A 20,814-nucleotide genomic window follows, 5' to 3' on the forward strand; every position below is an offset into this window, starting at 1 on the left:
AATATTGAGGTTTATAGTTAGGTGATCCATCGTTTGACAAGTTATTTGCATTTAAGCAAACATTGAACAAATTCTTGGAATAGAGAATAGAGAAGCGGGGAATAAGGGGCAATGTGGAAGCGTCATATCAACTATGTTCGAATTCTTATTAAACTGTCGCGCCGTCAAAGTGAGTAAGTAATTTCCAAATACATCATTGATAGTAAAGTGAACCTGGCATGATTTAATTATAAAAACTTAGCGATGATAAATTGAGGCAACCGGGAGTAATTGAAACCTTCGATATAGGAAGGGTTTCTTTTTAAGATTACTTTCAAAAATCACATTTTATCCATCAGCAAAAAATTGAAAGGTAAAAACATCAAAACATATTCCACTAGCATTCGTTGAACTCCTTTCAGCCTTTTTAGTTATTCAATTCCCATTTCGCAATGATGCAATTACCGTAAAATTATGATTTGATTGTATATCTTTCTGAGTATTCTTTAAACAGCTATTCGTCATAAGAACTAGTATCTATAACTCACATCCATCTTGAGGTCTGCTGCTAGATTATATTAGGAAAATATTTTCCTATATTTCTAGCAGCAGCACCTCCTCATGCTAGAGGCTATTTACGTCCGAACCCATCATTCTGTCATCATACAAGCTAAGTGTTTTTGAAGCGCGCACTTTCCGTACCGAAGGCGGAACATCCCCCGGTGTCTTTACCCTTTGACTAGGGTCTCTTAGCCGCTCGGTACTGGCTTTGCTTCCAAATATCTCCTTGAATACTTCGAGGCTCCTTTGCCGCTTAATCGCCTTATCTTCTGCCGCACTGTTCAGGTTCTTCACAGCACTAGCTGATTTTGAAATAACAATTCGAGGGGAAGTTATAAAAGAGTCACTGTAATCGCAATCCGTTGATAGACTCTTCTTGTGCCTGGTATGCGAATCCTCGGAAATATTTCGAATAAGGTTTGATTTAGCGTTGTCCACAGAAAGGCCATTAACCCGAACGGTAATTGGGTTCAAATCCAAATTGCTGGGGCGGGCACTGGAAGATTCGAGTCTAGTTTGCACGTTGTTACCATTTTGATATTTGCTATTTTTTATGTCCACCAAATTGACACGAATGTCCTTTGTGGGCGATGCTGAATCAATTCTTATAGCTAATCTATTATCAACTAAATTTGATTTTTCCTCTGGATCTATGTTCAATTTTGATGCATCTTTGCGGAATAGTTTTTTCTGGATCAAAGCTCGCACTCCATGCCAGCCACGAAGTTTCTTGTCTGTATTATTTTGTTTTGGGAATCCTTCACCCATAATTGTCTGATCAATCACATTTCGGTTGGAGGATATAAGGTCTTCAACACTAACATCGTCTTCCAAGCAAGATAGACTATTTTCCTGACCCCTTTCAACGAAGCTGTGTTTCTTACTTTTCTCTATGAATACTTGGTTTTGTATATTGACTGGCGCTAAATTCCTTTCTTGGCAAGGATTTCTTCCCTGAAAAGCCTGAATTGGTTGCGAGTAAATATTATGGTTCTTTTCTGTGATCGGTGAAGCCATACTCAGTATTGTTGTTGTTGTTTCGCTTCCGCAATTATTCACTATTGGAATAATTTGGTTCGGAGGCGTGATTACTGAGGCATCTGCATTGTGATAAGTAGCATGATTCGAGGTAACATAAGTCAAAGGAGCTGCTGTAGAAACCAAATTATTTGCACTTAACGGCGGGCTAGGTCCTCGGCTTATATATGAACGCGGTCTCAAATTAGATAGTTCATGAATTCTCTCCTCGGCACAAAGAGCGGTAAGGCGAGCTTCAGCATCATGATCCCAGCATTCTTCGCAGGTATCACGAGCTATTTTTCCTGCCGGCCCACCACCCCAACCAGGTGGGAAGAGCGGTCTTGCTTTATGTTTTGAAACAAGGACTTGCATCTGTTCAAAAGTTGGATTCTTTCCTATTTCAGCTTCATATGGTGCCTTATAAGCGGGAGGAGACTGGCCGTGCGGGTAAAGATCATGACATCTGACACACAGTTCCCAAAGGACAAGTCCCAGAGAGTATACATCAATCTGCTTCAGAGCAGTTTCACAGTCTCGTAGATTAACTGCACCTTCCAAAATCTCAGGTGCCATGTAACGTAAGGTTCCTACTTCGTTAATACTTTTCGTTTCCGCAACAGCGATTTCGCCTTTGTATTCATACTTTGATCCAAAGGTTTTTAAGGCAAATCCAAAATCTGCTACACAACATGTGAAATCTGCTTTGACCAATATATTGCGAGTGTTAAAATCTCGGTGGCAAATACAGGGTTTCACCTGGTCTCCTTTCTTGATTTCTGTGTGTAGGTGAGACAGACCTCGTGTTATTGATTTAGCCATTTTGCAGAATATGCTATATGATGTAGTGTTTTCCATAAGCCAATCTTGTAAACATCCATATGGCGCTAACGAAAGCACCAGGAAATATTCAATGTTGTCGTCAAGATTTCGTCTTTCGTCGCATCCTGAAAGATGGAAAGGTTGACATTATAGTCATTTTCAACTTAGGCCAGTTAAATTGCCAGGCAATCGCAGGATTAGTCCCTGCCTGTGACATCTATATCAACAAAGCGATAGAGCAACTTACCAAAATACGAAAGCAGTGAGAAACAATCCATAAATGGCACAGAATAGATATTTCTCTCATTGACGAAGTATTGTTTATGTTGAGCCGGAAAAATTTTCACAGCTACCGGTTGTTCATTTATCATCCCCTTCCAGACGGTTCCATATTTTCCCTGACCAATCATTGAGCACAACTTAAGATTGTCAACGTTTTGTAAATTCGAACTGTATCCTGGCCCTGAAGGTGCTAGGGGTGCGGTTTCTGGTCCAGATTTCGGCGGTCGTCGAAATCCAAATACAATTAGCAGACTTGTTGTAACAAGCGCGCTTATTATTAAAACAATCCAAAAAAGTGGCGATTTCCAAACTGGTTGAAATTCAGCTATTTCAGGCACATCGGTATCATTTGATGAGATCTCTTGAGGCTGTAAAAAAGGAAAAAATAAAACATTAGGATTTTGCTTATCAAATGAATGAAGTGAAAGGCTATTTTAAGTTAGTTCAGGTCAGAATACTGACCCTTCCTAGAGAGCATAGAAATCGGGCGTTGAGGAAGGCCTTACTAAGGTATCCTTTTCTTGAGTCTGAGGAGATTGAATAGTTACTTACTTGTTTACACTAACAGCGAGTGGAACTGAAGGAAAATTTTCTCAATGTCATAGTTTAAAAATAAGTGCCTGACTGAAAGCTCTAATTGGACTTTGATCCCGATATTTTGAAGGAATACTTACCAATATACTTTCAAAATAAGTCTATTCAGCTATATGAATTTTAGACCCTTGGCGAGACAATCTATCGGGATCTACACTATCAACAGCTTTCGAATGTCCTAGCATCCCCCTTTAAATCGCTTTGTTCAGTCGTTCGGGATAAAGCAGCACCTGGTGGCAGACACATATCAGCTGGCCTAATATGGTGTATCTGTTTAGTGCTGTTAACACGGTTTTACTGTTGGAACAGATTCGAAAAGTCCCAATCGCCAATACCTCCTTAAATAATATAGTCGTAATTTTTCCGAGAGTTTATTTGCCTTCATTTTCAAATTTTGTCACGATACCTTTGGCTTGTTGGTTAAAATTAATACATCACAATCCGAAGAGAACAACGTTATATTATTTACATAGGACGCTGGTTCCAAGCAAATATGAAGGAAGAAGGTTTGAATAGCAAAGCAGTTTATTATCGTCAGTGACACAGAAATAAAATGCTGAGATCGTGAGTGACACAGAAATAAAATGCTGCTAAATCCTACCTGATCTCTTTTGATGACGGGCCGAACAAGAAAATGCATTCATTGTCGTTAAAAAAAGGGGTAGTGTTGAGATATCCAAAGCTTCGGAGAAATGTTAGGGCGTTTACCTCAGACACAGTCTTGTCGAGAAATCAGTAAGTTTTCTCGATGTATGTCAGAGCGTATATTATATTGTCATTGCGGGTGCCCTTAAGGGTCATGTGGGTGAAAAGCCAGGGGGAAAGACGTTTGAGGCACGCAATGAAGGTGGCGAGCATATAGTCGATTTTAGAGACACTCATGACCTTATACTTGTAAATAAATACATGAATACATAAATACTAACCATTTCGAATGTAGAAGAATCGTGGAACCAAGTTAAAAACACCATCCATAAAGCGGTCTATACAACCGTTGGGGTCAAAAAGACAAACAAACGGTTCTTCAACCGTTCAAATGAAATTCCATGAAAAGAAATTATAAGTGCCTCGACGATAAAACGCTGGCCAGCTAGCAAGTTTACAAGAATACCAAATGGGAAGCAAATAATGTGTTTGTTGTTACTTGAGTGGTCCATTACATAGATCTTTACTATAAACTGGGCACTCGAAATGGCGAGAAAGGTCTGAATCCACTTGTCAAAAGCCGACACCAACGAACACTTCTGTTGCGTTAATGACAAGAATGGTATTTTGCTAACCGACCGACGAGTCGCGACGCATAGATAGCCAAACAAATATTTCGAACAGATTTCAACGGAAAAATTTGTTCACCCTCTACTTCCACAAGCATTGCCGACATTTGAAACAATTCCACCTGACAGCGGTACTGAAGTCAAGGAAGCAATAAAACGAATGAAATCGGGGAAAGCAAAAGGACTTCACGACATCTCATCTGAGCTGTGACACTGTGGCTCAGTGAATTCTTCAATCGGGTTATTCAGTAAGGTAGAACACTATCTGACTCGTAAGAAAGTACCATAGTTCCAATATGAAAAAATAAAGTTACGGCAGCAGAGTTTTCAAATTACCATCCGATCCGGTCCCTGTCCCATACCATGAAGATGTTTGAACACATTCTTCTCAACGGTATTCATAACATCTTTGAAAAAACCGCGGGTTTGTAAAGAACTATGGAACTACTGATGCAAAATATACAGCACTGTTACCCATGGAGAAACATCGTGAGAAGCATCGCCCTCTTTAGATTACATTTCTGGATCTAGAGTAGTCGTTTGACCATGTATCTCACGAACTCATCTGGTATGCTCTGCGGCAACACTTAGTACCAGAAGAGATGGTGTTTTCCTAGCAGCTCATGGCAAAGCTGATCTAAAGCAACTTGTTCAAAAATTAAATGATCGTCTCATGCCACACGTTCTCAGAGTGAATCTGAATAAAACATAATTTTTGACGACTGATCGTAATGAGACAGCCACTATCACAGTCAGTGGGAGTGACCTACCTATCAGGCAATGGTGAACTGCTTTTTGAAATTTTTTCACGCAATAGTGCAGCCGGGAAGTAGCGTTCGACAACTGGCTTTCTTTGTCATTGACATAACAACCAACTTCTCAGATACAAAATTTACCGCAGTGTCGTTCGCCTACTGGTTTTGAATTTTGGCCGATTATAAAAGGCAATGAGCGATGCCTCGCGGTAATGAAGAACACATTCGAAGTGAGAATATGCGCGATCGATGCGATCAAAATTGCGAGGGAGGCGTCTTCGGTGGTATGGGCGGACGAGATCTTACTTGGCAAGGTCTGAACATCAAAGTCCAAGGAAAGCGACCGAAAGACTGGGTGAAACAGCAATACGCCGGTTAGCAATTTGAAAGCCTCTTGACTCAATTGAGATCAGGCTTTCGACCAAACAAGATCACGCAATCGATCAAGACCAATCGACCCCGCTTCTGTAGGCAGCAAAGGCTGAAGAAGAAGAGAATCAATGACCTATCGCTACCGTGTGGGCTATCATATCATTTTCATAAAATTTACACAGATTATGGCTAAAGAGGAAAGATCTGAAGAGACCGGAGGAGGGAAAAGATCTGAAGAGACCGGGGTCATGCAATGCCAAAGATATGTTTAGTCCCGTATTATTCTTGGTGAAGAGGATGCCTTAAGATTTCATCAATTCTGGGCACTTCCACATCTCTAACGGCAATTCATTTTCGCAGTTACCTATTTTCGAATCGTTGTATAAGTTCTTTCGGTTCACTCAAATGAAGTGAACTTAACAGGAAGCAGACGAATCATAACAAGTTCATCGTTGAAGTTTAGCTCCTCATCAACTTCTCGACTACTTGCGTAGTGATTTTCAACAATTAATTGCGGAAATTTGGGGATTTTCCCTATGATGCCCTGGTTATAGAACTTGAGAAAAATTATCAGGAGCTTTAAACAAGCTATAAAATGTTGTTTAGGGATTGAGGGACTCCTAAGTTTGCGATCCACTTGATGGCGAACCGGACTATTTTGGGAGCAACATACTTCACGGTGGTGTTCCACGGACCCGGCAGTCTTGGGCAAGCACCAAATTTGCAAAACGTCCATGGCAGAGGCAAGGCATCAGACACTGCCTCACTTCTAACCTGAGAGCAACATGATCGAAAGGGCTACAAGGTAGCTCCCTTACGTAAATTAAAAAACACGTATGAATTATATTTAGGTTTGTAGATCGAAGCTAGACTAAATTTTGTTTCGGAATGAAGGAGTCCTAATCCGCCACGGTCTTGACGACGGACCGGACCAGTTGGGAAGCAACTTTCTTCCACGGTTGTGGTCCACGGAACTTCGTCATTTGCCATATCCCCCCTAAAATAGAAACAATATTGTTAAATATAATTGATTTCAGAATTATTTACCGTCACAATGCAAAAACAGTTTTCCAAACCTGATACATATGTAGGACTGCAAGAATAGCAGTGGTTTAAAATTGTACAAATTAAATTCTTTCTATACCAATATAATATAAGGTTCTGTTGATTTTTTATGTAAGAAAAATTGAGCACTGGATGGTTCCATTTATAAGTAGCTTGTAGTGAATATACGTTGAATATACCCGACGTTGAATTCGATGTGGTACTGACATTTTATCTCGCAGGCAGTAGTAATTTGACCCGAAAGAGACAACTTTGACCTACTATAACTTTGTTAATGGTAGTGGGATTTCTACAAAATTGTGCAATGTGTTACTTCCCATTAGAACCTTAATTACTGCAATAAATATCTAAAATGAACTCATGGTTGGTTCGCAGTAAATTTCCAAAATATAATAATAATAGCCGGTTCCAAGCCCGGTTGTGAAAGGAGGAGGGATAGATCGCTGTACATCACCGTAGCGTCTCAAGGGGGTAGGTGAGTAAAATGCAGGAATTTTGCAGTCTTGCACTAAGGAAGCTATTACCACAACTTGCAGCTAGGAATAAAATGGAAACCCAAAAATCAGGAGAGGGAGGAATTTAAAGTCCGGTACGGACAACCACCGGGAGTCGTTTGACTTGGTAACTGGGTCGGGCTCCCGTAATGGACAGCGTGGCGTGAGGCGGTTCGATGTTTACGCGCCACGATGACCGGAGCAATGCTCTTGCTCCGCCTGCTACAGCTGTTTCGCCAAAATCTGCGGCGACCGCTTCAGCAGGTTCACGTAGGCAGCGGATGATCTGGACTGAGGAAATGAACCTCCCCATCATCCGCTCCTACTACGAAACAACGGCGGGTGCAGTTACAACATTTTACCGCATTTCGCACCAGAGATTCGTCGAGCGTGTTCGGCAATTCGCGCACGTGATCGTGCAGCATGTTCGCCTTGAGGTTATCGCGAAAATTGGTGACCAAGAGTCGATGGGCAACACCACGAGGCACTTCAGGCAACAGTTTCTGCACTCGCCAAAGCACTCTTCTTCACCGCCCCGCTGAGGTTCGGGACAAATTCCAAAGAGCGTGTATAGAATTCTCGGAAATGGATCCTTTGCATAGACCAGGTATTCCCAGGCTCAATGCATCTCCAGCGAACTCCGAGAATTCTGTCTCAAATCAATGATGAGACTGCATCTCCGCTGTTTGGTGATATGTCGCTCCTGCAACTACAATCACTTGTGTATTGCGCTATTGGTTTGAGTGCCCAAAGAGATTCACCATGGAAAATTCAGGACATTGCTAGACTGATTCAAATCAGCAGCAGCTGACATTAGCCGACGGGTGAAAAATAAAGTGCAAAGGGTTTACAGGAACTATGCCATCCCCGGTGAGACACCCGTAGTTGGAATTTTGGACACATTAAAGCAGAAATTTTCTGTCGTATGCAGTGTGTTGCGACGATATGGCAAAAGTCACTCTAGGCGTGTTCAGAATGCTATGTACGCAAGGAACCAACCGCGTTTTTTTTCAGATCACTCAACGAATCACAACAGAGCGTCCAGACTGCACAGTTTTCGGTGACGGAAGCGAAGTAATTTTGGGGTACATGCTGAGTGAATCACCACCGAAGGCTCTAGTATGCCACTACGTCTGGCAGGACCGAAGGGGAGGTTCGACGAGTCATAAACTCCCCGAAGAACTGGAGAGGTCTGGTCTTGATTGGGTGCAGAATTTCTGGTATAAAAAGTGTAATAGTGTTGATAGTCGGTTGGCACATAGCATAAATCGGGTCATTATTAAACCGGAGAAATTTTCACCCTTCTTCACTGCGGGAATTACCTACCTCGTTCGTAAAAAAGACGCGGTGCAGGATCCCGCAGATAGAAGATCGATTAACTGCTTATCAACCCTCTACAGATTCATAAAGTCAATGCGTACCTCGAGACCAACAACATTCTGTCCGAGGAGCAGAAGGGCTGCCCAGTCGGATTAACGGATTGCAAAGAGCAACTCATTAACGTCTTGGTAGTTGGATAGTTGTAGGACAAGCAACTAGAGGCCAAAGAAATCTCTTTAGTTGCTATATCGATTACGCTAAGGTTTTTGACAGTGCCCCGCACACCTGGCTAATCGATGTCCTATGTCTGTATCTAATTGATCCCAAACTTGCATACCACATTATCAGTGCGATCATCAGGGAGTACCAATATCTAAGAGCCTATTCATATACGGAGTGGCATCTTTCAGAAGGATTCGTTGAGTCCCCTTTGGTTATGCATGGCACTGAACCTCTTTTTATAGCTTCTCAATGATGCTAGATGGCCTTTGTGCTAAGTGCGAGCTGACACACTTGATGTACTTAGGTGATATCACCACCTTAAAAATCTGTTACGAATAGTAGACATGTTTGGATAAGACAAGTGTCGAATTCAAGCCATTCGCAAAAGGTCAACACGAGCCCTTGATGTCCTAGGACTCACACAGTCTAGTTCAAAGCATGCAGAAGTACACAGTTCTGCATACGTCCTCGATGGTGCGGACAGTTCTAAGCCGATCCTCTCATTAATCTACAACCGGTCACCAGCACCATGGCCCCTTTAGTTTCTAAGTAGGTAGGTTCATCCGAGCCTAAATGCTTGGCACTAAGTGCTAGTTTGAAGGGACCGTTTTCCCCTAAAAATTAAAAGACAGAAATTGCTAATTATAATTATATATTCCAAATTCAAATTCTAGTAGCTATATCACACTCTTGTTTTAATATCGGGACTTTTACTGAGCTTTAATAGTTTATTTTGTCATAATGTACTTATACTTTTTTCTATTCTCTGGCCGGCAGTCGAGACTTGTCGTCTAGTCTATGTCAAGCCGTCAGCTGTTCTCCGCGGCCATTGGATGCAGCGGTGGAGGCGAATCCATAATCCATCCGCCAAGATTCGCGCTTCCGATGCACCGCCACACTAGTATTAGGTAAAATCCGACATTATGACGTAATATTAACTTCATCGTACCGTAAGGTATATTGAGGTCTAGATACTGTGCGCCCAGACCACCATAATATTCTTCAGATTTTTCGGTTGGGTAGTTCCTGAGAACGAGTCGTTAGAGTAATTGATCCTTTTCGAACCCCCGCATTCTTTTCCCTTACAACCAGTGGCAACATTATTATTTGCCTCTGAAAGTACTAATCGTTATCTATCATCTGATACCCCACCTGGCTATATTCAGTAAAAAAATCTTTTCACCCTTCTTTTAGATGTATGAGGAGCCCCACTTAAGTTCAATGTGGAACAGTAAAATTCACCGGATGTATGGGGGCTCACCCTTCCAACCTACCTACCAAAATTCGTGTCAATATCCTTATGAAAATCACAATATCAACTATAACCGCCCCCTAAAACCTGCCTGCTATTTATGGATGGGATTTGAATATTAATTTGCATTCTAATTCGGTGAATGTAGAATCATTTTGTCACCTACCTCAAGTTGAATGAAACTCGTTTCGTTCATGTTGCACAAATCGCTGGAACAGCAGCAAAATCGCAAGTCCTGCGAAGTGTCCGTGGGTCTCGTTGTAACGCATTGTTCCTTCTGGCAAGGACCAACTTTCTCTGAATATTGCCAGCATCCTGCAAGACGTGAAAACAGGAATATAATAAAAGCGTTGCGCCATTCACTATGCACAGTGGAAAATAAAAATTTGTTTTGAAAAGGCAAATTGGTCGAGTCGTCCTTGTTCGTTCTGTCTAACTGTTCAATGAAAAATCGTTGTCCAAATTTAACATTTGTCTGTTCGTTCCTCTTGTCTTTTTGCAATATTTACTGTTTTGATTTGCATTTATTAAGTAAGATACTCCAATCGGATGAATATTTATTTATTTGAACGAAAACTAAGCTTGAAAATATTATAAAATGAGGTAAGTGTTGAGAACTTTGATGGAAAGGAGTTAGTTCATGTTATCTGCAGAGAAAAAAATAATGATGGAAAAAAAGTGACCGCCCGAGCAGGGACTTGAACCCTGGACCGTTGGATTAAAAGTCCAACGCTCTACCGACTGAGCTACCCGGGCACATACGAAGTGTTTTTCTTTGTTCGCATATCAAAATGTGATGAGGCTTTTCAAGAGTGAATTACACATTGCTACAGTCAACGGGAAAAGTGTTGAGTCATGTTTGGTTGCCTGAGTAAAGTTAAAAATAACCACATGGAAATCTTCGAACAGACGTAATTGGAGCAAGTTTATTAATCACTTTGCGAATCTTCCTATCGTTCTGTGTGGTAAAAATATTGAAAAGCTTGTTTTCTTTGCACTGGCCCAATATTAACGTGGTCTGGCGTCTAGCGATGCTGCCATCTGAAATAATGTCTCTAACGTTGAATTTTGGGTGCTAGAAGTCGTATTATATACGAGTATATTCTAAGTAAGTCATCTATCTAAAAGACAGAATTTACTGTGATTGTACTGATTTCTTACGTCTACTATGGCCATAATGAGCGTCTCCACAGGCGCGTCGGTATTCTGATATGTCTGATATCGGATGCAACAATTTCAGAATTTTTCTTGATTGACTGCATTTAACTCAGTAAAAGCTTGTACAAATTACGCATTAGAAGAAAAGTAAAATTCTGACTTGGAAGCGATTAAGTTCTTCCCAAAGGTCGAGGTTGCAATTCGAATTTAGTAAGCTGCGTATTTAGAGTTTTATTGCGGAGTGCATAATAGTTTTAGAAAAAAGAAATTTTGGAAATTTCCGTAAGTGAATGGAGGAAAACCACTGATCCCTTCCGAAGTCCATGAGATTGGATTTTGTTGTTATTGTAACAGAATTTTTTTGCGTAGTAACAGAAACTACACAAACTATTGGCATGTGATGAAAATTAAGCCAAAAAATTACCAAGTTAATGTTGAAACAAAAGCCGAAAGGAGCTGAAAAGAAAAACCGCTTCTCACAATACTGGGGGATTTTATGTGGCTGTCATTGACCTCGTCACGCAAATATGTTTGACTTCCCTTTAGAACTTTGCGAAAAGCCTACAATATTCTATTGTTCGGTTACACATGTCGTTCTCTGCGGAAAAAAGTAGGAAACCAGAAACGTAGTGCTTCAGACTTAAGAAATTTTGTGGATTTGGATAGAGAATAAAGAAAGAATATTTGATTGCTCGGTAGTTCCATTTATACAAAGCCAGGATCATCATCAATGGTGGAATAACTAGTATCCGGTCTAGGCCTGCCTTAGTAAGGAACTCCAGGATCATCCTCACCTCACCCCGGATTAGGTGACGCTCCTACTGCAACTTGCCGGATTTTATCCACAACCAGACCGTCGTGGTATTGCTCATAGATATATGTTAGAGGCTGCGGAATCCTTACGTCCATCCCTACGTAGCCAAAAATTGTGCGGATTCTTCTCTCGAACGCGGCCAAGAGTTCGCAATTTTTCTTGCTAAAAAACCCAGATTTTCGAAGAATACTTAAGGACTGGCAAGATCACTACCTTGTACAGTAAAAGCTTTGGCCCTACGGTGAGACGTTTCCAGCTAAACAGTTCTTGTAAGCTGAAACAGGCTCTGTTGGCAGCCAACAACCCTCCGCGGATTTCATCGTCATAATTGCTATCGGTTGTGATTTTCGACCCTAGATGGGAGAAATTTTTAAGCTGTAGTCTCCTATCCTTATTGTTCTCGATGTTATTGGTTCTTTGGTTTTTTGTTACTGACGTTGCCACTATGTAACTTCATCTTGCCTTTATTAATATGCATCCCGAAATCTCGGGCCGCCTCTCTAGATGAAGGTAAACTGTACATCTCGGGTTGTTCTTCCTATAATGTCGATATCATCAGCGTAGGCCAGTAGTTGGGTGAACTTGAACTTGCCTCTTACCTTTCATCTGTATCACGGATCACTTTTTCCAGGACCAGCTTAAAGCGGACGCATGATAGGGCATCCCCTTGTCTTAGACAGTCAGTCTTATCAATTTCATCGGGATATCGAATTCTCTCATGGCCGTGTAAAGTTTTACCCTGCAGCATGTGTCCGTCGTCTTCAGTTGGCGGGACCTCCAACTCGCCGATATTTTCCGTGTTGAGCAGCTCATCAAAGTACTCAACCCAGAACTCCAATATGCCCAGACGGTCCGAAATGAAATTTCCCTCCTTGTCTCGCCAGGATGAGCATCGAGGTGTATAATGCTTCATTCTGCTAACTGGTTGGAAAAACTTCCGCGCCTGATACGATTGACCCTTGCACTTCTCGAGTTCACAGACTTATTGGTTTTTCCAGGTCTCTGTTTGCTGTCTGTGAAGTCGTCTTTTCACTCAACGAAGTTGGTGATAGGCCTTTGCACGTGCATGCGTTTTTTGAGGATGCAGCATTGTCCGGTACGCAGCATTCTTCCGTTCCGTTGCTAGCTTACATTCATTGTCGAACCAGCCGGTCTAACTTCTTTTGCGACTTCACAGATGGGTACAAACTAACACTGAAAAATCGTAGCAGTCAACTGAGTTCATTATATGGAAATTAAATACGGCACTGCAAAATATTCTCTGCTCGGCTGAATCTTACGACGCGCAGTGTCGCTCAAGGGTGTATTGTTACCTACAATACCATATAGCTTGGGCAATGCGAATTGTAGGGTATCTCGAGCCTGGCGGCGTGGTCTCCTATGAGTCAGTGCTTCCTGTAGACCGCCGTAGTCTTGTATGCATTTACACGCGCCTGGCACAGGAGCTCTCGTGATCGGGCTTTGTTATAAGCGGGCCAAATCCTCCTTGACTTGGCACAGGTGGTAAGCCTTCGCCATCTAAGGCCCATGGCTGCTAAGTAGTGCAAGTAGATTCCGCCCTAGATAGTTGCCGGCGAGACGCCGACTGGATTCGCAGAAGAACTGGCAAAATCAGAACCCCGCTTGGGGCTCGGATCATGCTTCAGCCATCAAAAGACTTCCAGTATCGCCGCTTGAAATACACTAGTGAAATCTGGGACACCATACGAATCATAACCTTGCACCACGCCGCCCGCTGGTCTTCTAATATGCCCTGGTTGGAAAGTTCACAGCCAAGTTGCGAAGTTCAACTTGCGTGTGGCATAGTCCGTGGGAAATGCCCAGATTTCCCGAGGTACTTCGTTTAGGATGATACTGTGGCCGTAGGGCTTCATTGTCCAGCATCCCACGTAGTCTGACAGTACTGCACGCTACAACGTATTTAATGTGGAAGTCTAGGAGGAGGAGATGCAGTACATTAAGAGCACCTGCCGGGCAGGATGGCAGAGCCCCAGTAGCATCTACACACGCAGTTCTTTGAGTCCTATTAAGCTTCATTCTATTGCACTTTTTGCTCAAAGCCTGCCAACATACAATAGAGCGTTAGGATTGGACACACCACATCGGTATACATCCAAAGAACCATCCCCGACCGGAGACCCCATTCCTTTGCAAGAAGGCTCTACAGGCTTTCTTTACCCTCAGTTCTATGTTCAATCGCCAATTTAGTTTTGGATCCAGAATTATACTCTGACACTTTACATTTGAGGAAGCAACCAATCTACTGTTCATTCAGCTACCCCTTGCCCGGGTGGTGAACAGCATCAGTTCCGTTTTAGGTTTATGCCGACTCCGCACCTTGCGGCCTACATTCACAGTTTTCTTAATGCTCCTTCCATGATGTCGCTCATAATGGACGGAAACATCTCTGACGGTAATATCACCAAGCCGTCGGCATACGCCACTACCTTCACCCCGCTGCTGTTCAATATTCGTAAAATTTCGTCCATCACTATTAACCAGAGCACCGGAAAGATGGCGCCGCCCTGGGGCGTGTCTCTGTTCACAATTCTGGTTAAGTAGTTCCCTCCCAGATCCGACTGGATTATCCTGGTACTTAGCATGGATATAATCCAATGCGTAAGATATCCCTCCAATCCAATGCTGGTCAAGGCTTCCTTGATGGCGTTGGTAGTAACGTTGTTGAATGCTCCTTCTATATCCAAGAAGGCAGCTAGGGTATACTGCTTGTACTGTAACGACCACTCAACCGTGCAAATTACCTCGTGGATAGTGGTTTCTGTGTACTTGCTTTTGAGGTAGGTATACTGGCTTTCGTTATGAAAACTACTCGTGCGTGTCTCCACGACTCAAAACTGTGGTACGTATCCTCCTTCGGCAAATCTCAACAAGCCACGGACAAAACCCTTTTTTACAGCTCCTGTAGCATGACTGGCATTATGCCATCTGGACCTGGGGATTTATATGTACAGTTTATAGCCCAACCGATCTTATCCCCGGTAATTACCGATTTGATAGTCTCGCACGGCTGGGGGCCGCAAACCCTCCAAGTAAGGCTCTGACTCACAGTCCTCCTCGCTGGTGGGGAAATGCGTTCCGGCGGCAGAAACGGGGCTTTTTAGATGCAAAACATTCAACGTCTTCGATATTCTGACCGTTTATAATAATAGGAAGGGTGCGATGATACGTCAAACTGAGAACTTTGGTATTTTTGGTGTTTGGCTTCAGTTCAACTTTGCTGGCCTCCTTCTTCAAACCTGTGAGAGAGCAAACATTATAGTCGAGGTGTTTAAGGAAAGATGACATGGTTCATGGAAGTCCTCAGAACAAAGTCCCATGAAGAATGTTATGCTAACCTTCTTGAGTTTCGCTTTGGACTTCTAATTCCTCAGAAATTTTACCCAAATGTTGCATATTATATTTTGCGTCATCATATGTCGCTCTGATAATAGCCATTAATTTCTCTGGAGCGCCGCTTGAGCACATTGATGGCGACGACGACTTCACTATTTTTTTCTTGTTCTTGTTCCACTTTGCTCTACGCCGACGACCTTAAGCTCTTTTCCACTATATCGTCGCCTATGCCTTCAATCAAATATAATATCAAAATGGTTCGCTGATGTTCTGCTCGGGCTGCGAACTTGTCGGGCTTTATATTAGGCTCTTTTTTTGATTTATCCAACCGTCCTTAACTCCCTTGTTAGAAGTATCCTCGAGTACTGCTCCATGATCATCCCTTCATGCAAAAAGCGCCCCCCCCCCCATAATGGAATTATTATTATGATTTTCCATTATTAATAGTAATAATGGATAATTTGTCTGGAACGTCGGCGGGACTCGGGACATTTCTAGGCTAATCCAGATTAGCATTGGCAATGCCAGCAGATGGATGAGGAATAAAGTGCAGAGGGTTTACAGAAACTATGCCATCCCCAGTGAAACATCCGTAGTTGAAATTCTGGACACACTAAAGCAGAAAATTTCTGTCATATGCAGTCGGTTCCGACGGTATGGCGAAAGTCACTCCAGACGTGTCCAGAATGCAACATACGCGGGGAACCAGCGGAGCTTTTTCAGATCCTTCAACGAATCCCAGCAGAGCGTCCAGCCAGTACAGTTTTCGGTAACGGAACCGAAAGAATACTGGGGAGGACTTTGGGGGTTACCCGCCAGCATGCTGAGTGGATCACCGCCGAAGGCACCCGCCATGCCAATACGCCTGGCATGAATTTTGCGGCAGTTGGTTGGCACACAGCGTAAATCAAGTCATGAGTTGGCCGAAGGAATTTCCACCTTTTCTCATTGCGGGGATTACCTACCTTATCTCTAAAAAATACACGGTCCAGGACCCCGCAGACACAAGACTGATTACTTGCTTATCAACCCTCTACAAATTCATAACGTCCATCATTAGTGGAAGGGTCAATGCGCACCTCGAGACCAACAACATTCTGTCCGAGGAGCAGGAGGGCTGCCGAGTTGGGTCAAAGAGCAACTCATTATCGACTCGGTAGTTGTAGGACAAGCAACTCGAGGCCAAAGAAACCTCTTTAGTTGCTATATCGATTATGCCAAGAGTTTCGATAGCGTTCGATAGCTTTTCGCGATAGTCATGGAAGGGTGGCATACCACCTTATCAGTGCGCACATCTTACCCATCTTAGAAGTCTGTTGCGAATAGTAGAAATATTCGTCCCTGATATTCAGAAGGAGTTTGGATTAGACAAGTGTCGAATCCAAGCCATCCGCAAAGTTCATCACGAGGAGCATGTCGGATATAGTATTGGTGACATCCACATCGACGCTATGGCCGAGACAGACTTCTACAAGTACCTAGGAATTCTGCAAGGAAACCCATGCTCGTGTTGGTGATCTGAAGGATGATCTGCTGTCCGAATTCCTGCAACGTGTAAAGCTCGTACTAAAATCGCATCTATCGGGGAAGAATAAAATAAGCGTGTTGAATGTATTCACTATCCCTTTACTGGTTTATGCATTCCAAATAATGCCGTGGACCAAGACACTTATTTTTATAGCAAAGAACAGGCGAGTCCGTTGTATGCGGCTGTCTGTAAGGCAGACTGGCGGCTGGCTGTAAGGCAGACTGTGGGCTGACTCCACTAAATTTGAAGGGTGGATCTTTCAAGTCGGACCAAGAGCGGATCGATGAATGGAAGTCGAAGGCAATGCACGGTAAACACGTGAATTGTCTTTGGCAGCCATTTGTCGATTTGCATTTGTCGAACAGATGGCTGTGTGCTGGGGAGCTCTTTCCTGAGACGGAGTTATTCATGTGTGCCATTCAGGACGGCGGCGTGGTCGCCACCCGAGCTTATAAAAAGTTCATTATGAAAGAACGGGTGGAGAACGACCAGTGCAGAATGTGTGGTTTGGCGTTAAAGACTTTGGACCATCTCATTTCTGGCTGTACTATTATGGTATCGGTGCAATACATCACCAGGCACAATACTGTATGTAAGGTTATCCTTCCAAATCTTGGATACAAGCATGGGCTGATCACGGGAGCATGTTGGGTTTACCGATATGAGCCGCAAACAGTACTTGATAGTTTTGCTTGCAGCATGTATTGGGACCGGCAAATTCTGATTGATGGTCATACTCTACATAACAAGTCTGACGTACTGTTAATTGATAAGACGGGTCGCTCCACGTATATAATTGATGTTTCTATCCCCCATAATAGCAACATCGAACGGAAATACGTGGAGAAGAAGGTGAACTATGAGGCACTCGCTCGGGAAATCAAAGAAATTTGGCATCTCCCTTGCGGGTTCCCTTGATGTCTTGGGACTTTCGCACAGTCTGGTTCAAACCATGCAGAAATACACCATTCTGCATACGCGCTCGATGTTGCGGGGAGTTCTTGACGGATTCTCCCATTAACTTACCACCGGCCAGCACCACCAGCGCCCCTTTAGTTTTTAAGTAGGTAGGATCGTCCGAGTCTTAATGCTTGGCACTTAGTGCTAGTATTTATTTAAAATCCGGCATCTGCCGAGATTGTGATAACTCGGTATAATAATAATCGTTGGCGCAACAATCCATATTGGATCAGGGCCTTGAAGTGTGTTAAGGCACTTCATTCAAGACCGTAACGATACGACAGCCCAGCGCTGTAACCACTTGAGCCATCCGGACTAATAAGCAATTACGGGAGCGAAACATGTTCTCGAACTTTTACAAAATAAGACTTGGAGGAACGTAAAACCTATACACATATACATCGGTTACCCTAACTGACCCGAAGCTACCTCATACAATCGTGTGGTTTTACCACCGGACATTTATGCTACAGCTTCACCTATCAAATTCATTCATTCCGCAGGGTTTACTTGGGAAGCGGTCTGGAAATGCAGATCTTGAGCGACTCTTCAGAGGTTGAACTTGAATTAATTTTAATCTGCAGTTCCAGTTCTGAGTGTTCGGCGCTAGCTATAATTATGCAAACCTTCCTTTCTTGCGCACAACATAAATTTGAAGATATGCTGCACTTCTTGGTAATGTCTTTTATCCTCATAGCATTTACATCGGGCGGAGCGATAAACACCTTCTACAAGTCTCCTTGAACTAATCAAACAAGAATAAGACTAGACAGAAAATCCTCTGAGTGTAATTATGCCGAGTTTCCAACGATTAATTATTTGAAATAATAAAAAACTTGTTGATTCTTTTTCGTTGGTGTAGATATTTATTCTTGCAAATACCGATATTTCGGGAACCACTTGTTCCCTTCATCAGTGCTAACAAGGTAGAAAATCTTGACCCTGATTAGGTTTCCCTCAATATTGCTAAAATAATCTAATTTTCTTAAATTTGCTATTCCGGATCCTAGAGGAAACTTGGCTACGAGCATGAGTCACCCCCTTTCCTCACCAAGCTTGCCTACGTGAAGTGGAAATATGTAATCTGAAAATTTTGCGTTTTACAAAGTTGCACAAATTCACGATTACTATTATGGAAAGCATAAAATGATTGGATATTTTCTTAAATTTACAGCCTCCCAGCGATTCCGTCTCAGTGTCGAGTATTTAAGGAGTCGCTAATTGTAGTTAAAGAAGCAATGGGCGGCGCATCTAGTCAACATATGAAAGAAAAGAGTATGGGCTATAATTTTGGAAAATATCTTTCGAAAAAGCGAGGGATCACACGTCGCCGTCGGAGACAATTCATTGCCAACCGAAACTTTCGCAGATACGTAAGACTTCTATTGAAAAGGATACATCCAGGGCAGAAATTATCAAAGAATGCCATGAATGTGATGAACAATTTCATGAATGATATGCTCGATCGCATTACGCAATGTGCCTCACAACTGACGGTTTACGCCAAGCGGAAAACTCTAAGACCTATCGATATTCAAGCTGCGTGTAAATTGGTACTTCCTCCGAATCTGAGGTCACATGCCCATTTCGAGGGAGCGAAGGCTGTGGTGCAATTTGATAACGCTAAAACTAAAGGAAGGTCTCGTTACCATTAGAGGAAGTTGGATGATGTCAAGACTATAGTCTTTTGGCAGATTGCTTTAATTGTAATCTTGTTTTTGTAAGTGTATTTTTTAATTTATTTTTGAAAAGTAAAGAACCGTGGATATACTATTTGCTAAATAGGGAGTCTTACCTTGTCTGATTATCATCGTTCCATTGGATCGTTTCTTCCACAAAGCATAGCAGAAATCAAACCCAGGCTTGCATTCCACTTGCGCAGGCTGAAAATAGAGAAAGATACCTTGAGTGAACCTAGTTCTTTAACAAAAGAAAAGTTAAATCGTTCTGATTATTTCCGCGGACACATAGCATAGCATAGGGGTATAAATGATAACATCGAACGAAAGAAAATGTACATTCAGTGTTTCTAGTAAGGCAATTAGAAATAAAAGAACAGGATGTCATTTCCATTGTTGATAAGATTTTACTGTTCCGAAAATGCCGATATTTCAGGAACAGCTTCTTCGCTTCATCAGTGCTGAGCGGGTACTTCGATGCCCTAGCCAAGAAAACAGCGTTATTGTTTTTATTTTTCAAATTCAAACGAAGACTTTAGATATGAATTCTCTCGTTCTTGAAGTCCAAAATTAGATAAAGTATTATTGATGGAAATCATCCTATTGTCGCTCAAAACCAAGAAAGGTTAAAAAAAATGAACATTTTCGTGAAGCTTGCAAGTAATAAACCTTTGAACGAGTAGATAGTAGATTTCCAGGGACTCCTGGAAAGTAATTATTTCGTAGAAAATAAAATTCTCCATTCCGTCCCACTTATTTCATTCTGGTGATGACCTTGTTCCATATTTTCTCCAACCCTAGCATTTCTGTGTTCAGCTTGGAATGCCTCATTTGGCGCCGAGCGCAGCTCTTCTCTATCGCCCATAAATATCAGGCAGTAGAGGAAGACATACTCTGAATCCAACCAGCCTTCACAAAAAGGACGTAGTCACGTCCTATGCGGTATAAAATACTTCTTATGCTCAGTGATAAATTGTGTGAGGTATTAATCTAATTTTCCATTCTTTTTGGGATCACTCGATATGACCTCTTTTCTTTCTGCGATGTATCCAATTTCAAGGTGGCAGATTGTTTCAAAGGGCGACATTCCTTGCAAATTTGGTCATCTTGTTTTCTTTCTTCGAGAATATTAATCGGAAATATTCTCACTACTACACAGACTACATCTTCTACTGTGATCCTGCAAATGCTTGCAGCTCTTAGGGCACCCTTCTATTAGATGACCTCTCTACTGTTTCTGCCCAGACAGGTGTCGCATACAATAATATCCACTTTAGGCACAGTAACTTTCTCGGTCTCTTTCGTTCACCAC

The 20,814-nt window shown here is 42.4% G+C and overlaps 2 protein-coding genes and 1 non-coding gene across 4 annotated transcripts in view; 1 reads left to right on the top strand and 2 right to left on the bottom strand.

The window, feature by feature from the left end:
- Positions 1-203: 203 nt before the first annotated feature.
- The window catches only part of LOC119650407 (bone morphogenetic protein receptor type-2), a 57,791-nt gene continuing 37,180 nt past the window's right edge, over positions 204-20,814 (bottom strand). The window contains exons 4-7 of the mRNA XM_038053192.1: positions 19,619-19,706; positions 10,176-10,324; positions 2,627-3,029; positions 204-2,504 (exon numbers count right to left, since the gene is read on the bottom strand). Of these exons, the coding sequence (XP_037909120.1) occupies positions 604-2,504; positions 2,627-3,029; positions 10,176-10,324; positions 19,619-19,706 (2,541 nt within the window). The 3' untranslated portion in view covers positions 204-603. The remainder of the gene's footprint in view (positions 2,505-2,626; positions 3,030-10,175; positions 10,325-19,618; positions 19,707-20,814) is intronic.
- On the top strand, positions 10,421-19,746 carry LOC119650408 (histone H2B, gonadal-like). 2 transcript variants are annotated; one of them, XR_005249275.1, is made up of 3 exons: positions 10,421-10,612; positions 18,998-19,543; positions 19,609-19,746. XR_005249275.1 is itself a non-coding variant. In XM_038053193.1 (2 exons), exons 1-2 carry the CDS (start codon positions 10,608-10,610, stop codon positions 19,476-19,478), a joined length of 486 nt encoding a protein of 161 aa, XP_037909121.1. In that variant the 5' UTR covers positions 10,421-10,607; the 3' UTR covers positions 19,479-19,605. The 2 variants fall into 2 exon arrangements, 1 of the variants encoding a protein (XP_037909121.1); XM_038053193.1 differs by lacking the exon at positions 19,609-19,746 and having other exon boundaries at positions 18,998-19,605.
- Positions 10,693-10,765, bottom strand: Trnak-uuu. Its single transcript has one exon. It is a non-coding gene; the product is annotated as a tRNA-Lys (tRNA).

Source organism: Hermetia illucens, chromosome 2 (genome assembly GCF_905115235.1).
Source record: "Hermetia illucens chromosome 2, iHerIll2.2.curated.20191125, whole genome shotgun sequence".
Classification (NCBI taxonomy): domain Eukaryota; kingdom Metazoa; phylum Arthropoda; class Insecta; order Diptera; family Stratiomyidae; genus Hermetia; species Hermetia illucens.